A 17,957-nucleotide genomic window follows, 5' to 3' on the forward strand; every position below is an offset into this window, starting at 1 on the left:
ACTTCATTTTGTGGGGCTCCAAAATGACTGCAGATGGTGATTGCAGCCATGAAATTAAAAGACGCTTGCTCCTTGGAAGAAAAGTTATGACCAACCTAGACAGCATATTAAAAAGCAGAGACATTACTTTGCCAACAAAGGTCCGTCTAGTTAAGGCTATGGTTTTTCCAGTAGTCCTGTATGGATGTGAGAGCTGGACTATAAAGCTGAGTGCTGAAGAACTGATGCTTTTGAACTGTGGTGTTGGAGAAGACTCTTGAGAGTCCCTTGGACTGCAAGGAAAGCCAACTAGTCCATCCTAAAGGAGATCAGTCCTGAGTGTTCATTGGAAGGACTGATGTTAAAACTGAAACTCCAATACTTTGGCCACCTGATGCAAAGAGCTGACTCATTTGAAAAGACCCTGATGCTGGGAAAGATTGAGGGCAGGAGGAAAAGGGGATGACAGAGGATGAGATGGTTGGATGGCATCACCAACTCAATGGATATGAGTTTGAGTGAACTCCGGGAGTTGGTGATGGACAGGGAGGCCTGGCATGCTGCAGTCTATGGAGTCGCAGAGAGTCAGATACCACTGAGCGACTGAACTGAATTGAACTGTTCTTCAGGACCACCCCCAGTGTCTAGATGGCTCCATTTTCTTCCAGATAAAAAGCAACCCACAGGCAGTCTCCTTCCAGGTTCACTTTCATCTCAATTCAACATTGATGCTATAGACAATCACTTGAATGATTTTCTCACCTGCCTCACACATATCACCTCTTGAAACCCCATGGACTACAGCCCACCAGGCTCCTCTGTCCATGGGATTCGCCAGGCAAGAACACTGAAATGGATAGCCATTCCCTTTTCCAAGGATCTTCCCAACCCAGGGACTGAACCCAGGTCTCCCACATTGCAGGCAGAGTCTACCATCTGAGCCACTAGGGAAGCCTATATCATCTCTACAAAGCCCAGTTAGCCCTTTCTCCTTTCCACTTTCCTTTCTCTTTGGGATCCTAGCTCATTTCCCCCAGGGATTTCCTTTCTTCCACATCATTCTCTCCAGTAGCTATGACCTCATCTTCACTGAGAGTATTTCCCCAGCAAACAAACCCATTCAAGCTGTTCCAATCGTAAAAACACAAGCAAAACATCCACTTATTCCTCTTTTTTTCTCTCAGCAAGGCTTCGTCAGACAGGAACCTGTTTCCAAAGTTTCTGTTTTTTCATCTTTTCACTCATTTCATTGATTTTAAATTTTCATTTGCAAAATATTTGAAAAAACCTAAAACAAAATTCATTCACAGTCTGATCACTTTTAAAGAAAAAATATTTAATAAACAAAAGTTTCCCTTCTTTGTCCAGCCCAGTCTTTGTCAGGGGGCTCCTAGAAAACTTGGCCAAGATTTCTTGGCCTTTGGCCAAATGGCCATCCTTCCTTCCTCTGGGATAAAAAATGAGCCATCTCCTGGATAACAGTGCTGCATAAAACATGTTCTTTTGTTCCCAGGAGTAATTTATATAGCCTATAACCAGGGGAGGAAACAACCACAAGCAATCATTTTTAATCATTTTGTCTTTCTCTGTGGCATGAGAACTTTTGAATATTTCTATTAGAGAAGAGAGAAAATCTACTTCTCAATGCCCTGTGAAAGGTAAAATTGAGCTTGAGTATCATCATTTTGTTGATGTTCTTTGGTGTATGAAAAATGAAGCAGTGACCAGATTACATCATGGAGCTTAAACAAAGATATTTCTCTCGTTTGGCTGTTTTCACTCTTTAAGCTTTTTGAATAATTCAAGGAAAGAAGCTACATCAGCAGAGAATTGAGAATCTAGTAGGGATAGTATCTAGCAACCACGTTGTATTAGAGAAGGCAATGGCACCCCACTCCAGTGGGGATTTTCTTGCCTGGAAAATCCCATGGACAGAGGAGCCTGGTAGGCTGCAGTCCATGGGGTCACACAGAGTCGGATACAACTGAAGCGACTTAGCAGCAGCAGCAAAAGGGCATTTCTGACTGAATCTGTCCCTTGGTATTCTGAACTTTTCACTCTCTGTCTTACAAGAACCTATTAACTACCTTGCGACCTGGTCAAGAGAAGGATTTTAGCCCATAATTCCCCTAAATATCACACCACCTGACTTCTAACAGTTTTTTACTTTTCCTTAGATCTGAACATACTTATCCATGGATGCTCACAAAACAAGACTAAACAAAAATTGTCTTTCAAATGCAGTAAATATCATACAGCTTTTACCATCACAGTCCTGGACCTCAAAGCAAAATATATAGAGGCAAGACCTGTAAGGGTCAAGCAGTGATCATGTTACACAATGATTCAGCCACTGGAATACTACAGGATAATACTGTAACTCTTCTTTCTCACCAAGAGAAATGGGAAAAATGTCGAGATGTCTCGCCAAGAGAAAGGGGAAAAATAGAATAACTGGATGAGGGAGCACGATCAATGAAGGGGGGTTTGTTTGTGTCAAAACCCCCTTGACTGTATTTGCTCTCTGAGTCAAGAATGTAACAGGAGACTGGACGAGTGTTGGCCCAGGTCTGTGGAGGCAGGCCAGTCAGGAGCTGAAAAACTGAGAGGAGTCAGAGGAAATGGTCTAGGTGGTGAGTGACACGGCCTCACCCCACACAAGTGAGCAGGAAGTACATTACTCCCACGTGTCTGGACGAGGGGAGAACCAGAAACACCTGACGAACAGTACTAAGGTACGGTACCCCGGAAGAGAATACTTTAAAGGGACATCTCAGTACCCAACTCTCAGAAGTTTACCTACCTTCAGGACTTCCCTGGTGGTCCAGTGGCTAAGACACCATGCTCCCAGTGCAGGGGACTGCAGTTCAATCCCTGGTCAAGGGACTAGATCCCACATGCCACAACTAAAAAGACCCTGCATGCCACAATAAAGATCAAAGATTCCGAGTGCTGCAACTAAGACCCAGTGTAGTGAAATAAATATTTGTTTTTAAAGTCACCACCTTCAAGGACAATTTAGAGCAGTTGTTTCAAAGTAATGCATCCCAAACTTGGTGATATATGAGAATTATTAGAGGAGTCCTTTAAGAACTCCTTAAAGAACTTCTTAACTCCTCTAATTAACTCTTTTCCTTCATCAGAAGCACTAGGAGTAGAGAGCCCAAGGGTTTTCTTTCAAAAAATGTACTATCTATAAGTGACTGTTACACTCAGCAAGGTGTGGAAACCTCTACTTTAGACATCACAATGTCGTCCAAATCCATTATTTCATTTGACCATCACGTCCTTGTAAAGATGTCAAAGGCTAACACAATCACTTTCACAAAAACTAGGGAGTTAGTTTTCTTGAACAGTTCCTGTATTAGTCAGTTCAGGCTGCTATAACAAAATACCATGAACAGGATGGCTTAAACAATAAACATTTATTTCTCACAGTTTTAGAAGCTGAGATGTCCAAGATCAAGGTACCAACAAATTCAGTTCCTGGTGAGAGTTCTCTTTCTGGCTTGAAAATAGCTGCCTTCTCACTGTGTCCTCAATGGCGCAGGGAGAGGGAGAGCTTTACAGAGGAGAGAGATAACACAAACAGAGTAATAGAGAAGAATGTAATACATAAACTATTTACAATGGTGCAGCAGGATTTAGGGAAACCAAAAGGGCTGATGAAATACCTGCAGTGTGGTCACTGGAGCAAGGCACTTTTGCCCAGCTATTGTCCCCAAGTGTAACGTTGGCATCAATTTGCCCAGTTTCATAAGACTGTGGTGAGGCTGCTGTTGACTTGCTCATTTTTGGAACCAGAGTCACTGGTGTGATGTTACTGATTCATTTTCAGAGCTTTTGAATTAATTGGAAGTTATCTTGATTCCCAGTGGTTACTTGTTCACAACTTGGGACTTTGACTGAAGAACAGCCTTTACCTTTCTTGAATATGAAAAATAAGCACTTTCAATTCTCAGTGCTCCCTTTTGGTCTTCTACCAGCCAAACCTGTAGAGGAGACCACAAGAGATTATCCAGATGTTAATTTTTCAAGGTAGGATTTTCAGCTGGTGCTTCCATTTAAGCAACTTAAGCACCAATTACTGTGGAGAAAAAAATAGCTCTAATTGCCAAATCTTTATAATTATATACATTTATCTATGTGTATAAATATATACACACACACACACACACAATTTATCATATTAAATTTTTTTAAAAAGTTGACTGTAGAACTATTTAGGACATCCTGACAAAGTTAATATGGAATTCAGCATAAAATACAAGGTATAAGAAGGAAGTGATTTTGTTGCCAATATGATTTTTAAATGATTTGAATTTCCAAGGCACAATTTAAAATGGGTAGAATGTTATCTCATGAGATATTGGTATGAACATATATGACTCATTAAAGAGATTTTTTTAACTGAATGAGGATAAGGGTGAAAAAATCAGATGAGAAACAAGAAACTGACTGTTATATACATTGTCAGGTTGGAAATGGTCAAGTGATTCACTCCAGAAGAGAACTTCAGAAGTGTCAGACAACACCCAGCTGTCTTCACACTAACATACAGACACAAGCTATAAGCAAGGCTTAGGCAACAAAAGGGCACACAAATGAGGAGAGGCGTAGGGAAGTATCCTGGACTGACAGCACTGGTACTTGGACACCAAACATAAAATGCACTGTAGAAAATATTACGGAAAGAGAGGAAAAAACCGGGATACAATTATGAAAATACACTACAGAATGCCAGGCCAGAAAATCAGATTTAAGCATGCAACCACTGACTGAAACAAGGTGCTATTAAAAAAAAAAAGTTGTTAAATACATGAACTTTAAAAGCCCAGAATTGGGAAACATACGGTCATGATAGCTTCAATTGTCTAAAAATCCTATTTTACCAAAACCAGAGCATCTGATGATTCTTTATACGCCAAAAAAAAAACTAGTCTTCCAGGAAATCAGGTATTCATGCTTAGTCCTGTCAGACTGAGACTCCGTGAGCTGTAGCTTGCCAGACTCCTCTGTCCATAGAATTCTCCAGGCAAGAATACTGGAGTAGGTTGCGGTTTTGTACTCTAGGGGATCTTCCCAATCCAGGGATTGAACCCATGTCTTCTGTGTCTCCTGCAATGCAGGCAGATTCTTTACCCCCTGAGCCATCTGGGAAACCTTCCAGGAAATAGAGGAAATGGCAAATATTGAAACTACTACGCTGGACTGCCAAAATGACCAACAGGAAGTAACTAATTGATAAAGAGGAAGGTTTGGGAACCTTGAGAGAATGTGATCATTTCAAGGCTGGTGATAACTAGTGAAGAGAACTCAGACTGTTGATTCCAGTTCTGCAATCAAAACTGACTCTATAAGGGGAGGGGGAAGGAGCAAGCTTGCAAAAAAATGTCTCTTCTGACAAGCTAAACTCTTAAAAGAATGGAAGTCAAGTATGCATAGCTAATGAATATAAGAAATGGTAAAATCTTTAACCTCCCTCTCCCAATTAGCTGACAATTTCTTAAAAGAAAAAACAAAGCTCAAGTCAATAAATAGGGTTTTATAAACTATGTGTAGAGACAAATGTAAGGAAATGGTTACGAGGATAATATAAGACTTAGCTTTTTTAGAGTTTCTTTTTTTTTTTAAATCAAGAATAATCTTCAGCCTAGAAAATTAAGTGGGTGATAAGGGGGTTAAAGTAAGAAGGAAATGAGGTCCATCATAGGCACAAACAAGTCTCCAAACCCAGACAAAATTCATCCTGAGAGACTTTGCAGATGGTAAATGGAGCAAGGCAAAAAGACTAGATTGGAAATGAAATTTCTATTAAAAGAAAAAAAAAAAAAAAGAGTAGACTATACAGCTACAGATTGGTCAATAATGTAGATTCCAAATAAGACTAGACTGAATTAGTCAAAAGTTTATAGTATTAGAAACAGTGATCTTTGAAGTAAACATGGATTCATTAGGAAAAGACATTACAAACTAAATCCAGTTCCTTTTTCAGATGGAATAATGAGAATGGGAGGGCAAAGAAATGGACTAAATGGTTCATTTCACCTAGATTTCAGAAAAACATAAATAGCTCACAGTAGCCAAATGGCAGAGGATTGTCACACATTAGACAGCCCACCTAGGCATCATGTCTTAGGTTAGTGGACTGATACTGAGCTTACAGCAAGCAGGAATACGTGACACAGGGCTTTGTCCTTGCCTCTGTTGTTTGTTATTTTTACCATTAAAGGTACAGAATTAATGATTTTTAACTTATCAACGCTGTTATGAGTCAAAGTAGCCAATTGTACAACGTGATAAAATCAGGGTACAAATATTTTTAAACAGATAGGAACGACAGCTTCAATCTAAGACACAGTTTAATCAATACCAGACCAAAGTCTTGTCTCAAAAAGCAGAAGCACACACTCTGCTTGAGAAATAAAGGTGCTGCTCAGTTTTCAAATATGGTTTATCATGAGAGTAATGGTAGATGGCAGCCTGCATGGAGAGCTCTTATAGATATTACTGCGAAACTTCAGAGACGTGCTGCAAAGAAAGCATTACTCCAATCTGAGGTGAGGAAACTGATGCTAAGAAGTAACCTGCCACGGTTCTCACAAGGCAAGTGAAAAAGTTGCAAATCTTCATGCTCTTTCTAAGACCATACACTGCTTCAACACCTAAGCTCAAACAGGACACTGAATGATCTCATTTATAATTCCCAAATGTACTATGGAGCATTTTCTTTATCATAATCCTTCAGGTTATTTCAAAATGACCCCTCCTTTTATTGTGTCACTCAATTAGGTTAAAAAAATAAAATTAACTTCAAACATCCAAATCTTTCCAGTGTGGTCCAGAATAGAAGTTGGCAAGTCATGGTCTGCAAGCCAGATCCAGTCCAACTCCTGCTTTCATTTGGCCCATGAACTAAGAATGGTATTTGCATTTTTTAAATGGTTGAAAAAAATCCAAAGAATACTTCATGATACATAAAAACTATATAAAATTCCAATTTCAGTACCCATAAATAAAACTTTTATTGGAACACAGCCATGCTCATTCATTGACATGTTGTCTATGGCTGCTTTCAAGCTACGAAGGCAAAGCTGTGACAGAGACCATATGTGGTGCTCACTACTTTACATTGCTGCTCAACACACTACGAATCTCAGGGACACAGTGACCATTCGACAGCATTTCAAGTGCTACACATAGTGTCATACAAACATTTTATTACTTTTATTACTAATGCAGGTTAATCATATTTCAAAAAGTAAAGCGAAGTTTGACTGTTGTGCTTTTTAAGGCACGGTGGAATGTGGATTATTTTGTTATAAAATTATAATAGCAAAGCACCATGTTTATTAGGCAGTGACACTTCAGTTGTGTTAAAAGAATACAATTTATTTTCACATTACCAGACCAAGCACTCATCACAATATTCCCAACTCACAGGAAAGCAACAGTAAGAACAATTAAAACTTTAAAGCAGAGTATCTTATCACAATAGAATTTATTCAAACACACAAAAAATGAGAATGAAGGTGCAACCAAAGTTACTTTCCAAGTGGCTCATTTGTTAGCCAAGCAAAGAAAGTTCTTCAGTGACAGTGAGTTAAAGTTAATTAAACTGTGTTTGACTGCAGCAGCTACAAAGTGTGTCCAGAGAAGATAAACACGTTGAAGACCACTAGTTTTTGTGCAAGGACAATTGCTTGAAGACACCAACTGTCAACTAAAAAACAAGGCAAATGATTTGGCTTTTCATGAGTCAATACATGTTACCAATACTGCCTAGTTGTTGATTACAAGAGAAGTCAGTATGGAGCTTAAAGTAACTCAGGAATTGGCCTCTGTGAATAGACTCCGTGCAACAACTCCAATAAGATAATTTTTTTTAAGAGAGAAGACTTTTAAAGAACTTGAGAAAACATCAGTGCTAACTGAAGTGGTGTCTGCAAAGATGTGTTGTAACTTAATGGTGGTAAGGGCATATGGAGTAGAAAATGGTTTACTGGGCAAATTTACAAAGCTTGTGAAAGTATAAAATGTTTAAAATCAATCTTTATGCATTACATGATTCATCAGCAGGTATTCTGGGGGAACTATTTGAATCTGTCATGGTACTGAACTAGTTAAGTCAGTGGTGAATTTCATTTACTCTTGCAGTTTTAACTATCATTACTTCCAGTAAGTTTTTGCTAGGAATGGAAACTGAATATCCTGACTTGCCCAGCTACACAGCAGTTTGATATTTGTAGGAAAGTTTTATTGCAATTTTTTTTTTAGCTCAGAACCAACACTGAATTTTCTCTGAATAGGTATCATTTTTACCTATTATTAATGAAAACTGAATAGATTTGAAAATTAGGTTTGCAGCAGATTTGACGTTTCTTAGTAAATCAACTTAAAAATTGTAAGGCAAAACAGCACTTATATGTGAAATTTACACTGCAACAAAATCATTATGACAAAACTAATCTTATTTAAATCACAAGTAATGTCAATCCACTTCCTATGCTGTCAAGTTAAAACAAGAAGCAAGATATCCATTCCTACACAATTTGCAGTGGGTATGTTTTTCAAACTCAACTGCTGTTTCAGCTACATTTTTGGATCCACTTAACTGTACAAATGAGGAGCATCCATCTAATCTTCAATACAAAGTAATTAATCTGCAATGTAATGTTATGTCCATGGCAAATATCAAGGGCAGAATCTAAGAAAATTGTATAAAACACCCTCCTAATGGTGAATACACTGTAATTAAATCATACGTATGGACTGATACAGTATTTGGTAATATCTATCTGAAGACATTTTCAAAGATGAAATATATAAAATCACATTACAGATCAGCATAACAGACGATCAATTTCAAACTCCTAAGTGAAATATTATCCTCTCAAAATATCTCAATTCTTATCAGTAGACCTGTATTACAAAAAAATTGTACTCAAGTATTCATATGTATTTTGAACTTCCTCAATACAAAACTACTGGAAATTTGTTTTCTCATTATGCAAGTATATAAAAACTTCAATTTTGCCTTTGGTCCCATAAAACCAAAGTTTGTCAACCCCACTCTAGAGCAGTGCAGGACTGTTTTTCATATTAAGTCAAGTCACAGTATGGTAAACATTCCTGTGAACAACTGTTCCTTCTAAAACCATTTTCATATCCCAGCAGTATTACCTGATAATACTTGTATATGTAGTCCTTTCTTTGGTTATGATCCATGTATTCCTATGAAGTAAATTTCCTAAGAAAATAATGTGGGTCCATATTAGAGATGGGCAGAGAAGAAACTCATCATCCCAAACATCAGCAAAACTTTATAATTCCATTTACTTTTTCTCTAGAAAGATCAGCTTTTCACTCTACTAATCCAATGGTAATCACAAAAACCTTTAAAAACTAAACAAAAACACATCAAATATGGTACTTATGATGTTCATTTTTACCTAAGTCCAAAACATTTTTCAAATGTGTATTAGTGATTTTCAATAATATATTCAGACTAATATGTCTCAGTAATACAAACGTTTTCTAATTTAAAGCAATTATTTTTCCCTTTACACTCTATTTTGTTTTTCTCACCATAACAGCAAATATCTAGATTTTGCCTGCACTGAATCCATTCACTTTCCTTCTGATAACAATACCCTCATTTTCTTTTGGGAACACCCCTTCTACCTCATTTCTCAGTCCAATGTGTCCTGTGAAGATGGGAGAACAACATTTCCTGGGCCACAGTGGCTCTGGGGTGGGCATGTGAATCAATGAAGGAATAAATGTCAGGATTCTGTTAAAACTGTTGAGAGAAACTGTCCTTTGTTGAGGTTATGAAGTAGGCAGTAGTCTAAAGTTGTTGCGTGGTCATTTTACCATCACACACAAAAAATCCCCTTGACAACGAAAACAGAAGAGTAGGAAGCAAAACTGAGAAATACAAAGTCAGATTCCTAAACTTTACACCAGGATCAAGCATGTCCAAAGCCACTCCTATGAATGTATGAATGGACTTTTCAAATGCAATGATGTGCATGCCTACTGCTGAAGCCAAGTTAGGTTTCTAGCACTTGCAAAGCCAAGGGTACTGACTAATGCAACTATATAATCATTCAGGTCAAACTCTAATCTTAGGTCATTTATTTCTAGATAGGGCCTTTTAACCCATGCTTAACCTATGCTATGTTTGATCTCCAGATCTTCTTACTGTTTCTGAATGGTGGTTCTTAGTGGACACATACAGACTTAAGACTGCTGCTTTGACTTACCTTACCTTTGCCATCTTTCAGTAAGCACAGCAGCATCTTGTAAAACCCCCTAGAGTGAACAGCACAATGATGAACTGTGAGATACTGCCACAGATATGTGCTCTGCATCTGCAATGATCTTAAAGACATTCATTTCAAACTGGAGCAATAATACTTCATTTCTGGAAACATAATAGTATGACTTCATTTTTTAAAAGGGATGAAATGATACAGTTTATTTCCTTTGTTTATTAATGGCATTAGTTCTAATTAATTGCTCTATTAAAGAGTTCGGAGAAATAAAAAATTTGTTTAAACTTTCATTAAAGAAAGCTTGGATACACCCAGCTACATACTGCTTACAATAGAGTTCCAACAAAGCAAAACAAAAATCAAAAACACAAAAGAACGTTCCTTCAGCTCTGCTTTTCACATATACTAAATTTATTCACATAAACTGAATTTTAAAAATTTCTATCTTCAGTTAGTGAGTGGCATTATTTTACCCATGATCAGAGGAAAGGGGAAAGAGCAAGTTTAAAAAAACTACCTTTATTTTTTATTTCTTTTTCAGTTACATACTTTTAAACAGGGATGTGTTTCATTATTCAGACATTCAGGCAATGTTGACTTCATTAGTGTTGACAGAAAAGAAGCATAAAAATGCAAAACATCGTTGGCTTAACCTGAACATACCTGCATTACCTATTATTGACCAGTTTGTGTCGCCAAAAGACTTATTCCTTGGCATTAAAATGGAGCACTTAAAAATATTGCTAAAAAGCAAATGTCTACACACTGGTCTTTGCAGCAAATAAGGGTATTTATACTTTTAAAATATTTTAAGTCCATAATTGGATTAATATACACACCTTCTTATGTATAAGGAGTTCAGATCATATAAACACTGTACAGTCCAAAAACCCTACTGAGAATAAAACTAAACAGGCTTATGATAAGAAATACAGATATCGCATGTATTTACAAATATCATAGACACACAAATTTGGTCAAATACTGTAAAGAAAGAAGTGGTTTCACATTATAATGGCTAAAACATCCATCTACCTTGCTCAAAGCAAACAAAAATAAAAACTCAGTATGTAACTCCTGTAGTTTAAGACATCATGACAGTATACAAATATAAAATGGAAACTGTTGACCAAATTATACAGTATATGTTTTCTAGGCTGAGTGTAGATCTTTAAAATCAAGAACTTATAAAGATCATTTATAGGATTCCAAGCGATGATGACAAACAACATCCTGATCTGCACTATTCATATGGGTGCCTAATTCATCAAAAACAACACACTGAACTTTTGGCTAATAAGAAAATAAATTACAAAGTACAAGCAAATTTCTGGAAATGCAATAAGGAAGTCAAAAATGTAGATTTATTTAATTACACATTTTAAATGTTACCTTGAAACAATAAAAATAAATAAGCTTGCCCAGAGGCACGCACTTAAGAGACAAAAAGAAGGGGCTGCATTGAAGGAGTAGGTAACAATTTCATAAACGAAAGGTGAATATGAGATCTGAACAACACAATTATCTTTCTAGCCAGTCTTTTTATCTTAACTCTCCTTGAAAATTCTGGCTAGGAAAATGTGACAAAAGTATAACCTGTGTCTGTATGGCTTAAAACAAAACATTCTTGAAAAATGGAATGGGTTTCCTATTTTTTTAAAACAGAACCGTTTCTTTGTTCATATGCAGGCACTTCAAAAGACTATGGGGACAAAGCACCTGACCCATCCTTTCCAAAATAGTCTTCAATCATCAAAATTATACTAAAAAGCAGGAAAATTCCAGAGAACCAGCAAAGTTGAATACAAGAGACTAATGTGAGCAGATGGCAATAGGGGGACCCCGGTTTTATTGCTGGGGGGTGCCCTTCTTTTTAATCAAAGAGCAACTAATTAATAAACAGACACCATTGCGTGGCACATCCAAAGTTTTCTGCTTAAGGAGAATGTAGTCGTTCAGCAGCAGGTTTCAGTGGGATCTCCTTCAACCTCATATGATGCGGTGAGATTCACATTTATTCCTTCTCCTAGTGTATTTCTCCAAAAACTCCATCATATCTCATTTCTCAAAGTATTCATTTCTTGCTGTCTAACATACATCATTATCTGGAAGCATAAAGTTACATTACACAAATAGTTCGCATTTTTAAAAAATAAGCGCTTTTGCCACTTCGGCAACACTGTACTTCACATAGTGGTGCAACAAAAGCAGAGCTCGTATTAACCACGCTATTTTATGATTCATTTTACCAACTACCATCGGCTGAACCCATAGAGCTTTTTCCTCAGTACCTCTGGGCAGTGACTGTACCTTGATTTCACAGAGAGAATGTTAACGTGATTCATGAATAGCAGTACCATCGGTAACAGTGAAATCAATGCAGATGTCACACAGATAATGAACTTCTCAAGGGATAACTTCTTTTAAATATCTGGGCAACTGTTTTCTCTGTTGCTTTATCCGCCGGGGAGAAAATTCCTGTTTGATTATGCTCTTACAGAAGTTATAAAAGAAAACCAGGTTAGGTATGTAACTGGTTGACATTTCAGATACTGTACTGCTTTCTATAACTGGAGGAGAGCTTCTTAAAAATGTTCTATAGAACTGTGTAAGTCATCAATACCACCTCATTGGTCCATTCCATTCACTGATGGGCAAAGCACTCATGTTTTGACAAAACTTTAAAGCTTCCATAAAAGTTAAATTAGAAAAAAAAAAAAAAAATGACTGTAAGACAACCACAAAATGAAGTATGAAAGTATGACATTTTCGTTTCTAAGAGTGAGTCTTTGAAAATATATGTGGTCACTACAGAGATGATTTTAATCACGAGACAGCAGGTGAACACGTAAGTAACTCCCCATGATCTGTCCGTGTCCAGAGTCATTTGTGGCGCTGTATGGTTTTCCTTTTCCTTCGTTTGAAAAAACAGCAGCACCTGCAGATGGAGAGAAATACTTCTTTTATTATAAAAATACTAGGGTATTGCAAAATAAGGTTGAACTCTATTGCGTTAATGTAAGTGATCATAAAAGCCATAGGCTGGTGCAACAAACAGTGAACACACCAATGAAGCATATATATTAGTGAGATAATGGCAAGTACTACTATCATTTCATCAATGTGCCTTTTTAGAATAGCAAGACATTCTATGCAATATTAAAAGGAGCCACTAAACTGAAAAGGCTCTGCACCAAGACTAATTAAAAAGCCATAAAGCTCTGAACCCCAAACTGACCCACCACATCCTATTTTAGATACTAATTTCTGCCAATTGTATGCTGTATATAAAGTTGATCTTATGTAATCTTTCTCTTTTTTCCTGATTGTGGAATATGATTGTGGAAGCCAATGTTAGAACAGCAATAATGAGCCTAATATTGGGGATTTTATTTTCATTAAGAATTAGATTTCAAAAATGAAGAGAGAAATTCCCAAAATACTCTTCAACAAACATTCTCCATCATGTTTACAAAGTAGAAGAGAGAAAAAAATACATTAACTAGAATAAAAACGCTAATATTGGCATTTTTAATTCTTTAGGGGTTAAAGAAGGTCAAGCTTATCATGTTACCTTAATTAAGGTAAAAATTATGCTCAACATTTAAAACAACATAATCAAGGTGATTCAGTTTCATAATAAAAAACTGATTCCATTTTTGAATTCTGTTAAAGAAATATCTGGTTTTCATGCCTAGATGAACAAAATCTAGATATGATCCCTGACGGTACTAGTTTTTCCCACAGTGAATTCTCCTAATTATGAGAAGAGGCATCACATGCAGAGATATGCTGAGGCTGGTATGAAATGAGAGTCAAACGAGAATCACTGATTACCAACTAACAAAACAAACGCACACATATATTCCAAAACTCTATCGTTCCTTCAGATAAAGGTCTGGCTTTCTCCCCCTTCCATACTTAGAGTCAATCTATCAAAATACCAAGATGACAGGTGCCACATACACAGAGGCTCTTTTCTTTGCCCCACTGAAGTCCTTATACCAAGATACTCATTTAATTCTTACCAGCCCACCTTCCGCAAAGGATATTAACTGAAACATTTTCAAGCTAAGCATGAAAGAGACCATGTAGCTTCAGGAGTCCTATCCAGCAAAAGATCATTGCAGATGAAATAATGGCTAGGTATCTTTTATATAGTTCTGTGAAATAAATGCAAACAAAGCCCCACACTGTCCAGTTAAATTACACACTCTCTCAGCTCACATTATGTTTAGAAAAAATAATTTCAACGTTTACTGTGATTTATGCCATGATTAAGAAATCACTATGGAGCATTCAAAACCAATTTTTTAAATTGCATTCAAATAGCACATAACGACTAGACTAGGGAATGAAACTAATTTAAAACTGTATATATCAGCTGATAAAGATTCAACTAGAAATATGTGTTGTTATCAGTCTTTATGAGTTTTATTATTATTGAGATAACTACCAGACAGAATGGAAATAAATTACTCAATCAAGGGTCTTAAAAAGAGACACTACTGTAAAAGAAGACTTCAGGCACAATACATTTAGAAGAGAAAGTCAAATTTTTCTGTTAGCTACCTAATACTTTCTCAAATATGTTACATATATTTTCTAAAATAAAAAAGCAAAGCAAAAAACTACTAGGAATACTTATGGTTGATTCATGTTGATGTTTGGCAGAAACCAACACAATACTGAAAAGCAATTATCCTTCAATTAAAAATAAATAAATTTAATCATAAGAAAACTACTAGGAGATAAAAAATCATTATTCTAAAAAGAACTCTTCAATTAAAGACTTCGAAAGTCTTTAATAGAAAGACTTCAATTAAAGAGTTAGAAAATGTCCATATTGTAAACAGCAAATGTTAAAAAATCAGTATTTAAAAGAAACAGACCAAATATTTAGAAGATTAAATAATATGATCATAGGTCAATGGAAATTTATTGTTTAATATGAAGTTTTATTAACAATGTTCACTATTTTTAATAAGGTTGTCTTTTCAAATTCCCAAGTATGTCCTTCTAAAAAAGTTTTCTACTAAAAAAGTGTTGAAAGGTTTACATAATAAGCCTTTTAGAAAGGGGGCTTTCATAGATGTTTTGATAAACAAGTTCAAGGCTCAGATTTTCCACACTTGTATCAGCAATTCGCACTGTCTGACTTATTTATTTTTTTACCATTATTAACCTGCTTTCAGTTCTGAGAGTTGAATTCTTCCTATTTCCTAGGTAATCTTTCTTTCTATTGTGTAAGTATTGTTGAACACAGAAAACTATTGTAAGCATTATATAAGATTAAATAAGATCTTCAAATGCATGATAACTGTAGAGACCTTTTAAAATCAAAGCAATCTAAAAAAAGACACCCAATTTTTAAAAGTAAATCCCACTAGAGTACACCCTTGAAATACATTTGCCCAAGTACAGCTGGCAATGCTATTAAACCGACGACCACCAGAGGACAGCATTGCTTTATCCGATATGAATGCATCCACATACAGAGAACGTAGATGTTCTCAAAATATGATATATTTACAGAAGAAGAAATTGATATTAAGCTTCCAGCTGATTTCTTAAAAGTCACTACCAAAACAGCTGATTTATAGTCCTAGTGATTAATAAATCAGGACTCATCTCAATTGTCCTCAGAACTCAGTCTAAAACACTTTTAGCATAAGACCACTCTGACACGATTGTTTAATTTTCCTCTCAGTATATAGTACTAATCTTAATTTATTTTATTTATTTGCTTATTATCTACCTCCACATTCCCCTTCATGGATCATAGCCTTATCATGGAGAAAGGGCTTGTGAAAAGTTCTGACAAAACATACATTGTCTGTGGTCTACTTTCTGGAGGAGGAATTACAAACCACTCCAGTGTTTTTGCTGCAAAAACACCATGAACAGTAGGAAAAGGCAAACATATATGATCCTGGAAGATGAGCCCCCCAGGTCTGGAAGTGTCCAACATGCTACTGAGGAAGAGTGGTGGACAATTACTAATACCTCTCAAAACAATGAAGTGCCTGGTCCAAAGTGGAAAGGACACTCCGCTGTGAATGTGTCTGCTGGGGACAGTAAAGTCCGATGCTGTAAAGAATTCTTCATAGGAACCTGACACATTAGGTCCATGAATCGAGGTAAACTGGACGTGGTCAAGCAGGAGATGGCAAGAGTGCACATCAACATCTTAGGAATCCGTGAACTAAAATGTATGGGAATGGGCAAATTTAATTCAGATGACCACTATACCTACTACTGTGGGCAAGAACCCCTTAGAAGAAATGGAGCAGCCCACACAATCAACACAAGAGTTCAAAAGGCAGTACTTGGATGCAATCTCAGAAGCAACAGAATGATTTCAGCTCATTTCCAAGGCAAACCATTCAACAAGTAATCCAAGTCTAAAGAAGGGAAGCGAAAAGCAAAGGAGAAAAGGAAAGATATAAACATCTGAATGCAGAGTTCCAAAGAATAGCAAGAAGAAATAAGAAAGCCTTCTTCAGCAATCAATGCAAAGAAATAGAGGAAAACAACAGAATGGGAAAGACTAGGGATCTCTTCAAGAAAATCAGAGATACCAAAGGAACATTTCATGCAAAGATGAGCTCAATAAAGGACAGAAATGGTATGGACCTAACAGAAGCAGAAGATATTAAGAAGAGATGGCAAGAATACACAGAAGAACTACACAAAAAAGATCTTCACGGCCCAGATAATCACGATGGTGTGATCACTGACCTAGAGCCAGACATCGTGGAATGTGAAGTCAAGTGGGCCTTAGAAAGCATCACTATGAACAAAGCTAGTGGAGGTGATGGAATTCCAGTTGAGCTATTCCAAATCCTGAAAGATGATGCTGTGAAAGTGCTGCACTCAATATGCCAGCAAATTTGGAAAACTCAGCAGTGGCCAGAGGACTGGAAAAGGTCAGTTTTCATTCCAATCCCAAAGAAAGGCAATGCCAAAGAATGCTCAAACTACCACACAATTGCACTCATCTCACACGCTAGTAAAGTAATGCTCAAAATTCTCCAAGCCAGGCTTCAGCAATACGTGAACTGTGAACTTCCTGATGTTCAAGCTGGTTTTAGAAAAGGCAGAGGAACCAGAGATCAAATTGCCAACATCCGCTGGATCATAGAAAAAGCAAGAGAGTTCCAGAAAAACATCTACTTCTGCTTTATTGACTATGTCAAAGCCTTTGACTGTGTGGATCACAATAAATTGTGGAAAATTCTGAAAGAGATGGGAATACCAGACCACCTGATCTGCCTCTTGAGAAATTTGTATGCAGGTCAGGAAGCAACAGTTAGGACTGGACATGGAACAACAGACTGGTTCCAAATAGGAAAAGGAGTTCGTCAAGGCTGTATATTTAACTTATATGCAGAGTACATCATGAGAAATGCTGGACTGGAAGAAACACAAACTGGAATCAAGATTGCTGGGAGAAATAGCAATAACCTCAGATATGCAGATGACAACCACCTTATGGCAGAAAGTGAAGAGGAACTCAAAAGCCTCTTGATGAAAGTGAAAGTGGAGAGTGAAAATGTTGGCTTAAAGCTCAACATTCAGAAAACGAAGATTACGGCATTCGGTCCCACCACTTCATGGGAAATAGATGGGGAAACAGTGTCAGACTTTATTTTTCTGGGCTCCAAAATCACTACAGATGGTGACTGCAGCCATGAA

The 17,957-nt window shown here is 36.8% G+C and overlaps 1 protein-coding gene and 1 long non-coding RNA gene across 24 annotated transcripts in view; both read right to left on the reverse strand.

Annotated features, from left to right (window-relative positions):
- Positions 1-3,385: 3,385 nt before the first annotated feature.
- Positions 3,386-9,797, reverse strand: LOC147368980 (uncharacterized). Its single transcript, XR_015167048.1, has 3 exons — positions 9,163-9,797; positions 3,654-3,971; positions 3,386-3,541 (listed from the first exon to the last, which is right to left on the reverse strand). It is a non-coding gene; the product is annotated as an uncharacterized LOC147368980 (long non-coding RNA).
- Positions 9,798-10,762: 965 nt separating this feature from the next.
- The window catches only part of CSNK1G3 (casein kinase 1 gamma 3), a 116,419-nt gene continuing 109,224 nt past the window's right edge, over positions 10,763-17,957 (reverse strand). For all 23 annotated transcript variants that reach the window (XR_015167046.1, XR_015167044.1, XR_015167045.1 and 20 more), the window contains one exon: positions 10,763-13,197. Coding sequence is in view for 20 of the 23 variants with exons in the window: in XM_086410625.1 (XP_086266751.1) it covers positions 13,143-13,197 (55 nt within the window). In the remaining 3 variants the exon portion in view is untranslated. The remainder of the gene's footprint in view (positions 13,198-17,957) is intronic.

The sequence above is a fragment of the Bos grunniens genome, chromosome 7, assembly GCF_055505025.1.
Source record: "Bos grunniens cultivar Pamir isolate PY7600 chromosome 7, Bosgru_T2T1.0, whole genome shotgun sequence".
NCBI classification, from domain to species: Eukaryota; Metazoa; Chordata; class Mammalia; order Artiodactyla; family Bovidae; genus Bos; species Bos grunniens.